Source organism: Lepus europaeus, chromosome 18 (assembly GCF_033115175.1).
Source record: "Lepus europaeus isolate LE1 chromosome 18, mLepTim1.pri, whole genome shotgun sequence".
Lineage (NCBI taxonomy): Eukaryota > Metazoa > Chordata > Mammalia > Lagomorpha > Leporidae > Lepus > Lepus europaeus.
The window spans coordinates 14,051,790-14,068,201 of NC_084844.1; the positions used below are offsets into that span (position 1 = coordinate 14,051,790).

General features: G+C 48.4%; 1 protein-coding gene across 2 annotated transcripts in view; it reads left to right on the top strand.

The window, feature by feature from the left end:
* Window positions 1-14,965: 14,965 nt before the first annotated feature.
* The window catches only part of SMURF2 (SMAD specific E3 ubiquitin protein ligase 2), a 137,833-nt gene continuing 136,386 nt past the window's right edge, over window positions 14,966-16,412 (top strand). For both annotated transcript variants that reach the window (XM_062215660.1, XM_062215659.1), the window contains exon 1: window positions 14,966-15,058. In XM_062215660.1, the coding sequence (XP_062071644.1) occupies window positions 15,007-15,058 (52 nt within the window). In that variant the 5' untranslated portion in view covers window positions 14,966-15,006. The remainder of the gene's footprint in view (window positions 15,059-16,412) is intronic.

Below are 16,412 nucleotides of genomic sequence, written 5' to 3' on the forward strand. Positions count from 1 at the left end.
ATGGAGTATGTGTTTTTGGCAGGGGTGGTGTGGGGGACAACAGAGACGGAGTGGAATTTTGTCTTTGGGTTTGAATATTTGATTTTCAGATGTTCTCCTCATGTGGCCTTTTCTCAGCCATAACCCATTGACTCTGGTTCTGTTTTTTCTAACTGTCTGTACTAAATCTATGGCCCGCTGGGCTTCCTCTGCCAGTTCTGGTTAAGAGTCCTGTCCTCAAGGTGGTGAGGCAATGTTGGCCATGAAAGAGGTCGACCCACTTGCACTCCCTGAACGGCAAACATGGGAATGGGACATTTAATGTTGCATGAAAGTGTTAGAGAATCAGTCTTTCTGTGCAATAAGAAAAGAAGATCCTTTCTTCAGCTCAGTCCCTATTCAAAAAAATCATTCTTCCGAGATCTGAGCGAGGCCTCAGGAGGCCTTAGGCATTTCCACCCTCCCTCTTGGCACCCTGCCCAACTTCCCTTTGAAGAAACCCAGGCTGGCCTGCTGGAGGCAGAGGGACCCTGTGGAGCAAAGGCAAATCTTCCCAACTGAGTCCATCTCAGATCAGCCAGTCCCCAGCTGACCTCCCAGTTGGCCAAAGATGAGCATGATTGAGTCTGGCTGAGAAAAGAAACCCAGCCCAAATTGCTGGCCCATATAATTGTGAGCGAAATAAATTATTGTGGTTTTACTCACTGAATTATGGGGTTGTTTGTTACATAGCAAAGACTAAATGGTGCACTCTGCAAAGGAGGTTAGATCACAACCTAGGTTTCATAACCAGCTCAATTGTACTTGCTACCCAGGCAAGCTTTGGAGCTATCCTGATCTTCCTTAATGTTCTTAGCCTCCCTACCGTACCACGTTGGTGTAGTCGTTGAGGGCACTGTGGTTACAGATCTGGGTCTGAATCTAGTTTCATCTACTTGACTAGCTTTGTGACCCTTGCACAATTTATTCACTTTCCTCTCCTTGAGGAACTGCAAGCGGAGGCCTAGCCTTCTACGTCCCAGCGCCAGCCCCTAGGAGGTGATTCTCATTTAGTCTCCACTAGTCTTGAAAATTCTGTTCTCCTTTCCAGTGAGTAAGAGTGGGTATATGATTACTTTTGACCAATACGATGTGAAAGGAAACATGGAGGGAGCTTCTGGGAAATATTTCTTAATCCCTAAAAAGAATACAGAAGAAGAGAAATCTGTTTTATCTGAAGATGGTTGCTCCGTATGGGAGGCTGGGAACGGTAGCCGCCATCTTGTGGTCATGGAGGGAGTTACTCGAGGGAAAAGCTCAGAGGAAGGCAGAGGCCAGAGATGGAAAGAACCTGGGTCCTTGAACAAACCAATGAGCCACTGAAACTCCAACCACTCCAAACTGACTCACAACTGCTCGTTACATGAGATGATCAATCTTTATTGTTTAAGCCTGTTGAAGTCAATTTGCCTTTTCCTTGCAAACTAAAACACCCTAAATGATATATCCTTGGGACAGCACCTAGTATACAGTAAGCCCTCAATAAGGACTAGCTTTTCTAGCCTGAGCATGTAGAGAAACCAGTTAAGATGCTACTTGGAATACCCAGATCTCATATTGGAGTTCTTGGGTTTGAGTCTCAACTATACTTCTGAGTCAAGCTTCCTGCTAATGCACACCTTGGGAAGCAGCAGGTGATGGCTCAAGTACTTGGGTCCCTGCCGCCCATGTGGGAGACCTGGGTTGAATTTATGGTTTTCCACTTTGGCCTGGCCCAGCCCTGGCTGTTGCATACATTTAGAGAGTGGACCATCAGATGGAAGATCTTTCTCTAGCTCTCTCTCTGCCTTTCAAATTAATAACAATAACAACAACAACAAAAAAAGAATATTAGCTCTTCTTATAATCATAATGGCTTCTTTCCTTCAACTATTGGATGGTTTCAGAGTTCATAGATCATGCAAAATTACTTTACTGAATCCTACTGATCCTCCAGGTTTCATACTTTTCTCTTTATGTCTAGCTCTAGTTCTAGAGTAGAGGTAGGCACCATGGCCAGTGAGCAAATCTAGCCCACTGCTTGCTTTTATAAATAAAGTTTTATTAAAACACAGCCACATTCACTCATCTATGGCTGCTTTTGCATTACAACACCAGAGTGGGGTTGAATAGCTGCAGTAGAGACTCTATGGCAGACAGAGCTTAAAATATTTGTTTTCTGGTCCTTTGCAGAAAGGGTCACTAGCCCCTATTCTGCAGCAAATTCTTCACCACCTGAGTGAAGAGTCACATGCAAACCTAGTTATTAATGCAGATTGGAGCTTACGCCAAATAAATTTTGCATCACTAGATGTATAATGGATGTTCAAAAAGTTCAAAGGAAAGGTGTATTAAGAAAAAGCTATGCATGGATTTAAATTTTTTTGCATCAAAATAAACTCACTCAATTCCACTTATCCATAAAAATTTTTAATAAAGATTTATTTATTTGAAAGTCAGAGTTACAGAGAGAGAGACACAGAGAGAGAGAGAGAAATTTTCTGTCTGCTGGTTCACTCCACAAATGGCTACAATGACAGAAGCCAGGGACTTCATCCATATGTCCCATGTGGGTGGCAGGGGCCCAAGCATCTGGGCTGTCTTCTGCTGCTTTTCTCAGGCCATTATCAGGGAGGTTGATCGGAAGTGGAGCAGCCAGGACACAAACTGCTGCCCGTATGGGATGTTGGCATTGCAGGTGGCAGCTATACCTGCTGTGCCAAAACACCAGCCCCTTAACCACAAAATTTTTGAGGTACCCCCATTTAATTAGACTCTTGTGGGCAAGTGATTGAAAACCCTACCCAACCAGGGTGGTGGCTTTTGCAAAGGGTCTCACATGGAATAATTCAGATCAGATTTCACTTTCTCCATCTCTGTGTTAACTCCACCTCAGTATCTACCATTGAGGACCACAGTGTGGCCCAACTTTGCCCCTGCCTCCTAGTTCATGTCCAGTGGGAAAGAGGTAAAAATCTTTATCTCAACATTTTCAGTAAAACTGGTAACCTGAGCACTAAAAAGTGAGTCTAGTAAGCAATGGTTTCCTTCTTGTCCTTTGAATTTTATGAACAAAATGTACATACATTGTCCTGTATTGGTCTCATAGTTGGTTATCTGTCTTCCTCTACTCAGTTACAGGATCCAGGTACAATGCTCAGCACCTAGTATGTTCTTAGCAAGCATAATTTTTTTTGAAAATTTATTTATCTGTTTGAAAGGTAATAGTTACAGAGAGGCAGAGGCAGAGAGAGAGAGAGGGGGAGAGAGACAGAGAGAGAGGGAGAGAGAGGTTTTCCATCTGCTGGCTCACTCCCCAAATGGCCGCAATGGCCAGAGCTGGGCCGATCCAAAGCCAGGAGCCTCGAGCAACGTCTGGGTCTCTCACGCAGGTACAGGGGCCCGAGGACTTGGGCCATCTCCCACTGCTTTCTCAGGCCATAGCAGACAGCTGGATCACAAGTGGAGCAGCTGGGACTAGAACCAGCACCCATTTGGGATGCCAGCACTGCAGGCAGCAGCTTTACTTGCTATGACACACGCCAGCCCTGCAAACATCATTTTGAATGAATGAATGAATGAATGGAGAAGTATTTGTATTTAAAAATTAGGATTGAGATCATCTCTCACATGGGATTTTTTTTCTTTTTTTTAAAAAAAATTTCTATGTAATGAACATTTTTTTTTTAACATCACTAAATCAGTGAGGCTTGAAAACCTGTCCAGAAACCAAACTCATGATGGTTATTTCAGATAGGGAGAGAGGAAGGAAGAAGAATTTACATTTTTTAAAATATATTTAAAGAGAGAGACAGAGAGAAAGGTCTTCCTTTCCATTTGTTCACCCCCCAAATGGCTGCTACGGCCGGTGCGCTGCACTGATCCGAAGCCAGGAGCCAGGTGCCTCCTCCTGGTCTTCCAAGCACTTGAGCCATCCTCCACTGCCTTCCCAGGCAACAGCAGAGAGCTGGACTGGAAGAGGAGCAACCGGGACAGAATCTGGCGCCCCGACAGGGACTAGAACCCGGGTGCCTGCACCACAGGCAAAGAAAAGCCAAGTGAGCCGTGGCGCCGGCCAAGAATTTACATTTTTTAATACAAAAATTCTGAAGGAAAAAATAAATTCGTGGGGCCAGCTCTGTGGCACAGTTGGTTAAGCCATGGTCTGCAACATTGGTATCCCATATGAGCATTGGTTTGAGCCCCACCTGCTCTGCTTCCAATCCAGCTCCCTGTTAATGTGCCTGGAAAAGCAGCAGAAGAGGGCCTGAGGGCTTGGTCCCCTGCCATCCACAGGCAAAACCTGGATGGAGTTCCAGGCTCCTGGCTTCAGCCTGATGCAGCCTGGTCATTGTGGTCATTTTGGGAGTGAACCTGTGGATGGAAGATCTCCCTCTCCCCTCTCCCCTCTCCCCTCCCCTTTCCCTCTCTTTCTGTCTCTCCCCCTCTCTTTCTGTCTCTCCCTCTCTCTCTGTAACTCTGACTTTCAAATAAATAAATAAATAAATAAATATATTTTAAAAAAAGAATAATCTTGTATATGTCTTTGTGTATACCTCTGATTATTTCCTTAGAAAAGATTTCTAGGGAATTACAGAGTATAACATGTGTTTTTTTTTTTAATTTTGTTTATTTATTTGAGAGGTAGAGTTACAGATAGTGAAAGGGAGAGACAGAGAGAAAGGTCTTTCATCTGCTGGTCTACTCCCATATGGCTGCAATGGCTGTAGCTGGGCCGCTCTGAAGCCAGGAGCCAAGACCCAGGTGCCAGGAGCCAGGGGCTTCTTCTGGGTTTCCCACACAGGTGCAGGAGCCCAAGGACTTGGGCCATCTTCCACTGCTTTCCCAGGCTATAAGAGAGCTGGATTGGAAGAGGAGCAGCCAGATCTTGAACCAGCGCCAATATGGGATGCCGGTGCCACAGGCAGAGGCTTAGCTCACTATGCCACAGCACTGGCCCTTTAAGATTTATTTATTTATTTGAAAGAGGTACAGAGAGAGAGGAAGAGAGAGAGAGACATACCTTCTATCTGCTGGTTCATTCTCCATTTTACTGCAATGGTCAGGGTTGGGCCAGGAATCAGGAGGTTCATCCATGTCTCCCACATGGATGCAGGAGCCCAAATACTTGGGCCATCTTCTACTGCTTTCCCAGGCCATAAGCAGAGAGCTGGATTGGAAGAGGAGCAGCCAGGACTAGAACCAGTGCCCATATGGGATGCCAGAGCCACAGGTGGAGACTTAGCCCACTATGCCACAGTGCTGGCCCCTGGTTCACTTCTTGCATGGCCACAACAGCTGGGTCTGGGCCAGCCCAAAGCCAGGAGTGCAGAGCTCCATCTGGGTCTCCCATATGGGTTGTAGGGACCCAAGAATTTGGGCCAACATCTGTTGCTTTTCCAGGCACATTAGCAGGAAGCTGGTTCAGAGGTGGAGCCAGAACTCTAATTGGCTCTCCAGAATGGGATGTGGGTTTCTTAAGTGACAGCATAACCAGCAATACCACAATGCCTGCCCCATAAGGTATCAGAAAACAGCCTAATTTTCTTCATCTAGAATGGGAGATGATCTCTGGTGGATCATCCTTTCAATTATTAGAATTAGTCATTTTGATTAATTATAGATATCTGAATAGATACATTCACAATAAAATATAACATACTGGGGCCTGCATTGTGGTGTAGCGAGTAAAGCTGCTGCCTGTAGCACTGGCATCCCATATAGGCATGGTTTGAGTCCCAGCTACTCCACTTCCAATACTACTCCCTGCTAGTGCACCTGGGAAAGCAACGGAAGATGGCCCAAGTGCTTGGGTCCCTGCCACCCACATGGGAGACCCAGATGAAGTTTGGCTCCTGGCTTTGGCCTAGCCTAACCCTGGCCTTTGGGGCCATTTGGGGAGTGAACCAGTGGATGGAAGACTCTCTCTCTCTCTCTCTCTATCTCTCTCTCTCTTTCTCTCTCTCACTCACTCTATGTTTCTCCCTCTTTCTTTCTTTCTGAAACTGTGCCTTTCAAATAAATAAAAATAAATCTTTTAAAAAATAACCTGCTAATTAGTTAATTACATCATATCAAAGACACATATTAGAGGCTTTCCTGTTTTGATAGGGTAGACACACTGGAAATCAAGTGCCTCCTGGGTGTTTGAAGGTGAGAAGGGAAACTGATCCCCAAGGGAAAATGGGAACCCGAACGAGAACAGCCTCAAATCCTTTGGCTCCAGAGCAGAAGAGAAAAAGCGAATGAGGCTGAAGAGGTGGGCTGACGAGCCTGGCGATGCCAGGAACACCCCTTCAAGCTGTCCGGACTGTGTCCTAAAGGCAATGAGCAGCCAATGAAGGATTTTAAGCAATGGTCTGCCATTGACCCGTGGGCTTACGAGTCATGTTGATGTCATTCTGGCCCATATTCTCTGCATTACCCATAAAGACTGCATCGTGCAAATATTTCCACATCTCCTCCCATCCTGCCCTTGGAGAATCAAGTTGTAGCTACTACAGTTTGTATTTTGAAGCTGATTGGATCTGATTTTTTTCTTGAGCCTGCTCATGCTGTTTGGCCTGATCACCCAAAGTGGTTGCAGCCCGGAGATGCCCCCCGCTCCCTTCCTCCTGGGGCCTAGGCTGCTACCTCATTCTAAAAGGATGTGTTGCTTCACGATATCAGCTTACAGCAAAACATGCAGAGATAACTTTTCAAACATTTAATTGTAATATTTCCATGCTTAAATCATCAAACTGGCTTTGGAAAATATGCAATCTCTTCAAATTACATTCCCTTTTAACTCAGAATTCACAATGTAACAGGCTAGTTTGTGTACTTAAGACATTTGGAAATGCATGCATAAAATGGCTTAGATTTACATGATTTTCTATTTTTAAAAAAGCACAGTACTGTAAATGCAACACATAATGACAATCATCTGTATAGCATGCCTTGTTACCTGTATTGCATATGACAAGGTATGGAAGGGGCTTAGAGGCCACTGTCTTTTCCTAGGGCTCCTGTGACAATTTATCACAAATTGAATGGCTTAAAATAGCAGAAATTTGGCTGGCACCACGGCTCACTAGGCTAATCCTCCGCCTTGCGGCGCCGGCACACCGGGTTCTAGTCCCAGTCGGGGCACCGATCCTATCCCGGTTGCCCCTCTTCCAGGCCAGCTCTCTGCTGTGGCCAGGGAGTGCAGTGGAGGATGGCCCAAGTCCTTGGGCCCTGCACCCCATGGGAGACCAGGAGAAGCACCTGGCTCCTGCCATCGGATCAGCGTGGTGCGCCGGCCGCAGCGCACTACCGCGGCGGCCATTGGAGGGTGAACCAACGGCAAAAGGAAGACCTTTCTCTCTGTCTCTCTCTCACTGTCCACTCTGCCTGTAAAAAAAAAAAAAAAAAAAAAAAAGCAGAAATTTATTCTTCCACAGATTTGAGGCTAGAAGTCCAAAGTCAAGACTCTCTGACACTCTACACAGAACCTTCCTCGCCCCTCACAGCTTCTGGTGTTACCTGGAAGTCCTCGGCTGGCAGCAGCATCGCCCCAGTGTCAGCCTCCCTTGCATTCCTGTGTGTCTCTGACTCCACCTGGAATTTTCCTCCTCTTCCAGGACACCAGTCACACGGAGTTAGGACCCACTCTGATGACCTCATCTTGATTACTTCCGCAAAGACCCTTTTTCCAGATCAGGTCATATTCATGACTACCAGGGCTCAGGACATCAACATATCTGTTTGGAGGACACAATTCAAGCCATAACAGAGGTCATCCATATCATTGCTCTACTGAACATAGGAACCTGCATTATAAGATCTGTCCAGATTCAAGATTTAGGCACGGAGCATGATGGTCTATTTAAGGCAGACAGTCATGGCAGGGAGCTAGGGGAGGGTCCTGACACCAGATCTCTCCTTTCCCACCAGGCTACAATTGTTGCTGTTAATTTGACCCAGCTGAAGAAATTGGATGGCGAGCTGAGTGGGTAAGGTAAGGTCTACAGAGTGACACAGGTAAAGTCTTTGGCCAGGCAGAGCACAGAGCCCACTTAGGGGGAATCCAACTGGTGGTGAACATTCAAGGGTATATGGGTGGATGGTCACTGCCTCTAGATGAGTATTGTCCAATCAACATATCATGCAATTTGCTTTGGTAGTTTCAGTTTTCTAGTAGTCCTATTGAAAAAAGTAAAGGCCGGCGCCGCGGCTCACTAGGCTAATCCTCCGCCTTGCGGCGCCGGCACACCGGGTTCTAGTCCCGGTCGGGGCACCGATCCTGTCCCGGTTGCCCCTCTTCCAGGCCAGCTCTCTGCTGTGGCCAGGGAGTGCAGTGGAGGATGGCCCAAGTGCTTGGGCCCTGCACCCCATGGGAGACCAGGAGAAGCACCTGGCTCCTGCCATCGGATCAGCGCGATGCGCAGGTCGCAGCGCACTACCGCGGCGGCCATTGGAGGGTGAACCAACGGCAAAAGGAAGACCTTTCTCTCTGTCTCTCTCTCTCACTATCCACTCTGCCTGTCAAAAAAAAAAAAAAAAAAAGAAAAAAGTAAAAAGAAATAGGTGAATTAACCTTAATACTATATTTAAATTTACCCAGTGTATATAAAACATCATTTTTTAAAAAAGATTTATCTTATTTATTTGAAAGACAGAGTTACAGAGAGAGGCGCTGCAAGGGGCCCTCACCCCCATATTACTCTTTGAAATCCAGAGTTGACTTGACATTTGCCACACATCACTAGCCATGTATATTTCACTGCTCTAGATTCTGGAAGTGATACTCCCGGGTATCCAAGCCACAGGCTGAGCTGCAGATGAGGCTCCAGGTATGGGGGAACAACACAGGCAGGAGCCAGACAGAAATCAGGTCTTTGGGGCCGGCGCCGTGCCTTAACAGGCTAATCCTCCACCTTGTGGTGCCGGCACACCGGGTTCTAGTCCCGGTTGGGGCGCCGGATTCTATCCTGGTTGCCCCTCTTCCAGGCCAGCTCTCTGCTATGGCCTGGGAAGGCAGTGGAGGATGGCCCAAGTGCTTGGGCCCTGCACCCGCACGGGAGACCAGGAGAAGCACCTGGCTTCTGGCTTCGGATCAGCGCGGTGTGCTGGCCGCAGCGGCCATTGGAGGGTGAACCAACGGCAAAAAGAAAGACCTTTCTCTCTGTCTCTCTCTCTCTCACTATCCACTCTGCCTGTCAAAAAAACAAAACAAAACAAAAAAAGAAATCAGGTCTTTGGGGGAGAACTTAATACAGGCCTGAAGAGGAAAATGAATTCCAAGTGGAGACAAAGTGAATGCAAGGAAGAGGTGCCACTTAAACTTGCTTAAGTAAAGAAAGGACTGGGTAGTCATTCCACAGTGGGAGCCCTTGGAGATAATTTGTAAGAAGTACACCTCGGGGCCAGTGCTGTGGTGCAGCAGGTTAATCCTCCACCTGCAGTGCTGGCATCTCATATGGGCACCCATTCTAGTCTCAACTGCTCCTCTTCTGTTCCAGCTCTCTGTTATGGTCTGGAAAAGCAGTGGAAGATGGCCCATGTGCTTGGGCCTCTGCATCCATGTGGGAGACCCCAAGGAAGCTGCTGGCTCCAGTTCAGCTCAGTTCCGGCCATTGTGGCCATTTGGGGAGTGAACCAGCAGATGGAAGACCTCTCTCTCTGTCTCTCCCTCTCACTGTAACTCTTATCTGTCAAATAAATAAATAAAATCTTAAAAAAAGTACACCTGGGCCAGGAGTTCTGGCAGGAATCTGTCCATCACTCTCTCTCTCTTTAGGGCTGGGCAGCCTCTTATTCTCTGCTTCGTCAGTGTCTTTCTAGATACTAATTTCCTGTTTCATTTATCTACTTAAAAAGACCTCACTATGGTATTAAAAGTACTTCCTCAGTCTCGTAGTGTCCCGGCCTTATGTTTCAAGGAGAGAAAATCTGATTGGCTTCTCTGTCAATTCACCTTAGGCTCATCTGGTTAAGGTCAAGTTTGCCTAATACAAGCATGGCTACCCCAGCTCATTCCTGGGGTGAAGGCAGTGGTTCTCAAAGTGTATTCTCTGCATCAGTAGCATTAGAAATGCAAATTCATGGGCCTCATCCCAACCCACTGAATCAGTAACTGGGGATGGAGCCCAGGGCACTGTGTTAGAGCAATAGAGGAGGGTAGATTTGCTCATAAGGGAGTGTGTGTAGGGACTACTATCAAGATAGAGAGCAAGGGCGAGAGGAGTGGGGGAGCCCTGATCTGGAGAGACATGGGAAGATGTGCCCAGGGTTCTCTCACTGGAGACCAGGTCTACTGAGAGAGGATCAGGGAAGAACTGTCACAGAAGGTGGCTAAATCCTAAACCCTGTTGGGACAGGACTGTCCACGAGCGTTTTCCGTGACCTTGACTTTGAAGGAGTTAGGCTAGGTAGAGGTAGATGGGGAAATGAGTGGAGATGTGTATGTGGGGGGTCAGGTTGACACCAGCAAGTATGTGGGAGGCCGGGCTGGGCTGGGCTGGGCTTGACTTAACTGCTTCCTCAGTTATAAGCTGTGTGGAGGAAACTAAACCTTATGTTAAATTAAATTAAGGCAAATTAATGATATTTTTAAAATGAAAGAAAGTTGACTTTTTAAGCAATGGTATAAACTGCTCAGCGACTGATGTTTGCTTTTTTCCATGGTGCATAAACTGTATTAAATTTGAAATCTGCCTACAAAAATAGCTTCGTAGGAGTACCATTATTAACATAACCTTACCTCAGACAGATTTTTTATTACTGGAGACAACTAGTGTATGTAAAGAAAATATATTAATGGCTGGAGCAGAAGAAAAACACCATCCACAGATGGTAAGCATTTTCTTGCAGAGTCCCATCAAATTTAACATTAGACCTGGCAAACAGAAACACGTTTTGAACAAGAGGTGTTACATAGTCTTATAGCCATGTGTAGATTTTCACCTATGGTCTAGAATACCATCTTAAAAAGTACCATGTTAAGTGATTAGTAAAATATGCTAATAAAAGAGTTTAAAACTTTTGCTCAAAAATGCTATTTAACGAGCTATTACAGCATTTTCATTGGAAGCTTCTACGACTGGAATTTAATCACGTTTATGGAAAAAGACTGATTTTATTGGTTTGAAATAGGTGGTGCTAGTGTACCTGAGGCAGATTCCTAACACAATGATTTGATGAAAGGTGTACAATTCTGCTGAGAGCAAATTAGGCGTCATAAGGGAATAAAAAGGCTTTGGAAAGATTTTCTGCAGTTCCCATACCCATCAAAGGCATGTACAGGCACAATTGACATTGGAAGTGGAGTTCTATTTTAGGAAGAAAGCAAAGGGTGAATTTTCTAAGAACTGTTATTCCTCCCCTTTTTCTCAAAAATATACCTCAAAGTGTGGCTGTGGTGAAGCAGTGTGGTACATTTCGTGCTAAAATGGTCTAATGAAAGCTTAGTTCTCCTTCGTGGCGTTTTCAGAGTGTGATTGTTCTCCACGTGTGATCTCTGAGAAGCAGCATCTGGATCACCTGGGACCTTGTTAGAGCTGCAGAGATTAGAGCCCCACCCTGAACTGCCCCATCACAAGCCGTGTGTGTGTGTGTGTGTGTGTCTCACAGCAACCTGTGTTCCACAAGCTCTCCAGGTGAGTCTGATGAGCTGATCTACTCCAATGTTTGAGAACCACTTCCCAAACTTAGTTGTGTATCAGAGACCCTATGGAGATTTTACATCAGGAAATTCTTTCTTTTTTTTTTTTTTGTAAAAGATTTATTTATTTATTTGAAACCTAAAGTTACATAGAGAGAAGGGGAGACAGAGAAAGAGGAGAGAGAGATTTTCCGTGTGTTGGTTCACTCCCTATATGGCCACAAATGGCCGGCACTGGGCCAGGCTGAAGCCAGGATCCAGAGCTAGGAGCTTCTTCCAGGTCTCCCACATGGGTGCAGGGGCCCAAGCACTTGGGTCATCTTCTGCTGCTTTTCTCAGGCCATCAGCAGGGAGCTGGATCAGAAATAGAACAGCTGGGACTCGAACTGGCGCCTATATGGGATGCTGGCATCAGAGGCAGGAGCTTTACCTGTCATGCCACAATGCTGGCCCTTGTCATTTATTTCCTTCATTTAAAACCTTAATTCTATTTTTTATTAGTAACTTAAAGTCAATGTCAAATAATAATTAACATGGTAAGAAAACAATAATAAATGAGAGTATGTATGCAGCTTAAGAAAAATATCATCAATATATTGAATTATTTAAAAATATTCTTTTTAAAAAAGATTTTATTTATTTATTTGAAAGTCAGTGCTACACAGAGAGAGAGGAGAGGCAGAAAGAGAGAGAGAGGTCTTCCATTCACTGGTTCACTCCCCAGATGGCCGCAACGGCAGGAGCTGTGCTGATCCGAAGCCAGGAGCCAGGAACCTTCTCCGGGTCTCCCATGTGGGTGCAGGGGCCCAAGCACTTGGGCCAACCTCTACTGTTTTCCCAGGCCATAGCAGAGAGCTGGATGGGAAGTGGAACAGCCAGGACTCAAACCAGCGCTCATATGGGATGCCAGCACTGGAGGCGATGACTTTACCTGCTACACCACAGCGCCAGCCCCTAAAATATTATTCTTTTTTTTTTTTTTTCATTTTTGACAGGCAGAGTGGACAGTGAGAGAGAGAGAGAGACAGAGAGAAAGGTCTTCCTTTGCCGTTGGTTCACCCTCTAATGGCCGCCGCGGTAGCGCGCTGCGGCCGGCGCACCGCGCTGTTCCGATGGCAGGAGCCAGGTGCTTCTCCTGGTCTCCCATGGGGTGCAGGGCCCAAGGACTTGGGCCATCCTCCACTGCACTCCCGGGCCACAGCAGAGAGCTGGGCTGGAAGAGGGGCAACCAGGACAGGATCGGTGCCCCGACCGGGACTAGAACCCGGTGTGCCGGCGCCGCAAGGCGGAGGATTAGCCTGTTGAGCCACGGCGCCGGCCTAAAATATTATTCTTGTGTGGACCTTTGTTTGAAATGATAGGGTTTAAACTTACAGGTAAGGTTAAATGGAGCCCTCCTCTGAACTTTATGCCTGTATATGTTTTTCTGCATTGTCACTCACATATTCGAACTTCCTGTGCTCAACTTCACAACAGGCAGTCTCCTCCCATTCTGAAATCCTAACTTTTGTTATCTAACACTGGGCTGTAAATTATGCTGGTGGGTGGAATACAGTGTGCACTATACAAATAAGACAAATATGTAGAAATACATTGGTTTGCTAAGTTTACTGCCAATATCGAGCCTCTGAAATTGTGATAACAGCTATTATTCAAACCAATTCAGATATCTTCAGACCTTCTGTAGCATAAAGATGCCATTCTAAAGGGACTTGCTAGTGCCCTGCTCGTGGTTCGGCACTCAGTATTTTTTGAATGAATTTCTAGCACTGTCCCTTGTATTTTTAGTCTGTTGGATCACCTTAATTATAGGGCTGCATTCAGACTGATCAAACGCTTGTGGAGGTCACTTCCCCTGGAGAATGAACTGACCTCACTGATGAACTGAAAGCAATGACTGACACTGATTTAGGGTTAAAATTATTAATTTTATTAAACAATGAAAATTTCACTAATGGAACAGCCTTAAGTAAACTAGCAAAGCACACACAGAAAAATCCCTCGCTCTGTTGTCCTTGTGCGTTTCACCGGGCCACTTTTGCACAGTAAAGGATCTTCATAATTGCCATTTCAATGGCTACACACAGAAAAACTCGGCTGATGTAATATAAGCCACTGTTAGACCCTTGGCTCACTCCCCTCTTGCTGTTATCCAAACGTGAAGAACGTCTTCTGTATTGTTCTGTATTTGCTAAAAATAAATTCCTAGTAGTGCAAGTGCAGGATCAAAGTGTAAGGTGCACTTAATTTTTTTTTTCCTCCTGAGATAACGAAACAAGGTACTGAAAAGGCTTTGCATATACAGCTGCCCAAGGTTGATCTGGGTGACAGTCTTTAAGGCGTTGGTGTTATCTCCCTGTCCTGGCTCCGCAGCTGGAGAAACAGCCCGAGCGGGCAGGTAACCTGATCTCGCCCATCAGGTGAGTGCTGGGCCGTGGTGGCGACTGCAGTTCCAGGGGGTTTGCGGAGACGCTGCAAGTGGGAAAAGTTATCCTTCCTCGCCAGGGAGACGCTAAATTCGGGGGACTCACTCCTCACCCAGCACCCTGCACACAGTAGGCGTCTAATAAGTGCAGCTTGTCCTGCCCAGGTACACGCTCTACCTGAAGTGGGCTGCACAGGAAGCCCCTCTAGGTGCCACAGCGCCGCTCCGGCCCCTCGCCCGCTCCCTCCAGCGCCCCCGTCGGACCCTGGCCTGCGGGGCGCGCCCGCCTCCCCCTGTCCGCGCCCAGGCGGAGCCCAGGCCGGCCGACCCGAGCCCGGGGCACAGGCGCGCGCCCGCCCGCCCCGGCCCCACCCCCGCCCCGGCCCCACCCCCGCCCCGCCCCCCGCCGGCCCCGCCCCCGCCGCCGGCCCCGCCCCCGTCTCCTCCCCGCCCCCCGAAGCCGACGAGTGGCGGCGGCGGCCTCAGGACCCGGCTCCCTCAGACAAGAGGGCGGGCGGAGGAGGAAGCGGCCGAGCCCTGAGTCCTGCTGCGGCGCGCCGAGCACCGCCCGCCTCAGCCGGCCGGCCGGTCCCGTCGGCTCCCGGGCCTCGCCGAGCGGGGCGGAGGGGAAGGCCGCGGCTACTGCCAGGCGGCGGCGGGGGCGCGGGCGGAGGCGGCGCGGCCGGCCGCGGCTGCCGCTTTGTTGTGCGGCCCGGGCCGAGGAAGGAGAAGTGGGAGGAGGGGGGAGCTCGGCGTCCCGCTCCCTCCGCGGCTCATGGCGACGACGCTCGGCACATCCGGGACCCTCCGGCCGCCACGGCCGCGGCGCCGGCTGCTCGGGCCCCAGCCCCGGCCGCTGTGGTGACTCGGTCGCCGCGCCTCGCCGTCGCCCCCGCCCCGCCTGCCGGTCCGGAGCCCCGCCGCCGCCGCCGCCCCGGCCGCCCCCGCCGCCGGGGACATGTCTAACCCCGGAGGCCGGCGGAACGGGCCCGTCAAGCTGCGCCTGACAGGTGAGGGGGCGGCCGCGAGGTGGGCGAGCCGGCGGGGGGTGCCTGTGGCCTTGGGCAGGGCCAGGGTCGCGAGATCCGTGGCGAGTTGGGGGCCGGGGGGCGTGGGAGGGCCTAGTTCGGGGGAGGTAATTGGAAAAGCCACTCGCCGGGGTTGGGAGATTGTTCGGAAGCCCGAGGGTGAGTCGGGGGGTCTTTTGTGGAAGAGAGGGGTACGCCGGTTCGAACCGCGGGCGGAGTTTGGAGGTCGGGAAGTGTCGGCCGGGGAGTCCGACTCGAACCCGGGGGCTCCGGGGAGCGGCCCCGGAGCGGCTGCCCAGGTGGGGTCGTGGAGGGGATTATTGAATCCGGTTGCTGCTGCGCGCAGTAAACACTCCTTAAAGATGGAGCGCTTAACGGGAGGGTGTGTGTGTGTGTGTGCGCGTGTGCGCGCGCGTTCGTTCCTGGCTTGTTAACTTGTGTGCCCGCGTGCGAAGCCTCCGCGCCCTGCTGCCAGCCCCGGCGGCCGTGCCACACACCTTGACCGCGCGGCTCGGGGAGGGAAGGAGACTGAGGTTGACTTTTCCGGTGTGTCTGGCTGATCCCACGACTCTGGCTCATTGTACACTCTGTGTTTTGGAAGTGTTTGATTGTAGGGTAGCATGTTTTGAGTTGTTCCTTGTAGGCCGCAGGACTTGTGGCTCCCTGCTAACTCTAGACCTGCCTTAAAACTTTTTTTTTTTTTTTTTAAAGGAGCGAGGGTACTTGGCTAAGTGTGCTCATACAACTTTCAAGTGAACTTTCTCTCACTTTTCCCACCCTCCCCTTTCCCTTTTCTAAATGGAAAAGAATGTCCATAGGGATTGCTAGATAGAAGACTAGTCTTAAAAAGTGTTTATGATTCCAGGTGCGTGAAATCTTTATTACAGGTGCGTTTTGTGTATAGAGCTATTTTTGGTGTTCTTATATCAACATCTTTCCCCCATTTTTAAGGAAAGAAAATTATATTTGCTTGGGAAAGTGTAGTTGAAATCAGTGTCATCATCCTAGTTTCACCATTAATGAATTGAATACGTTTATATTTGGATGTGTGGTGAGAAATTTGGTTTTCCTTAGATTTGTGTGTGTGTGCGCGCGCCCGCGCGCTTAAGAATAAACTGTAATTATGTTTGCCCACACTAGACTTTGAGATTTATACGGACTAATTTTGTAGCTGAATGCTGTGTGTCACCTCCCAGTCCACCGGCTGAACCTTCTAGATAATAACCTGCAGTGAATTTGGTATTGGAGAAGTTAGCCTGAGTTGGCTGCAATTTTAAAACTGTATTACCTCCATGAACGTTTTGCCTTCCCTGGGGAAAATTGTGACGAGCCGTTA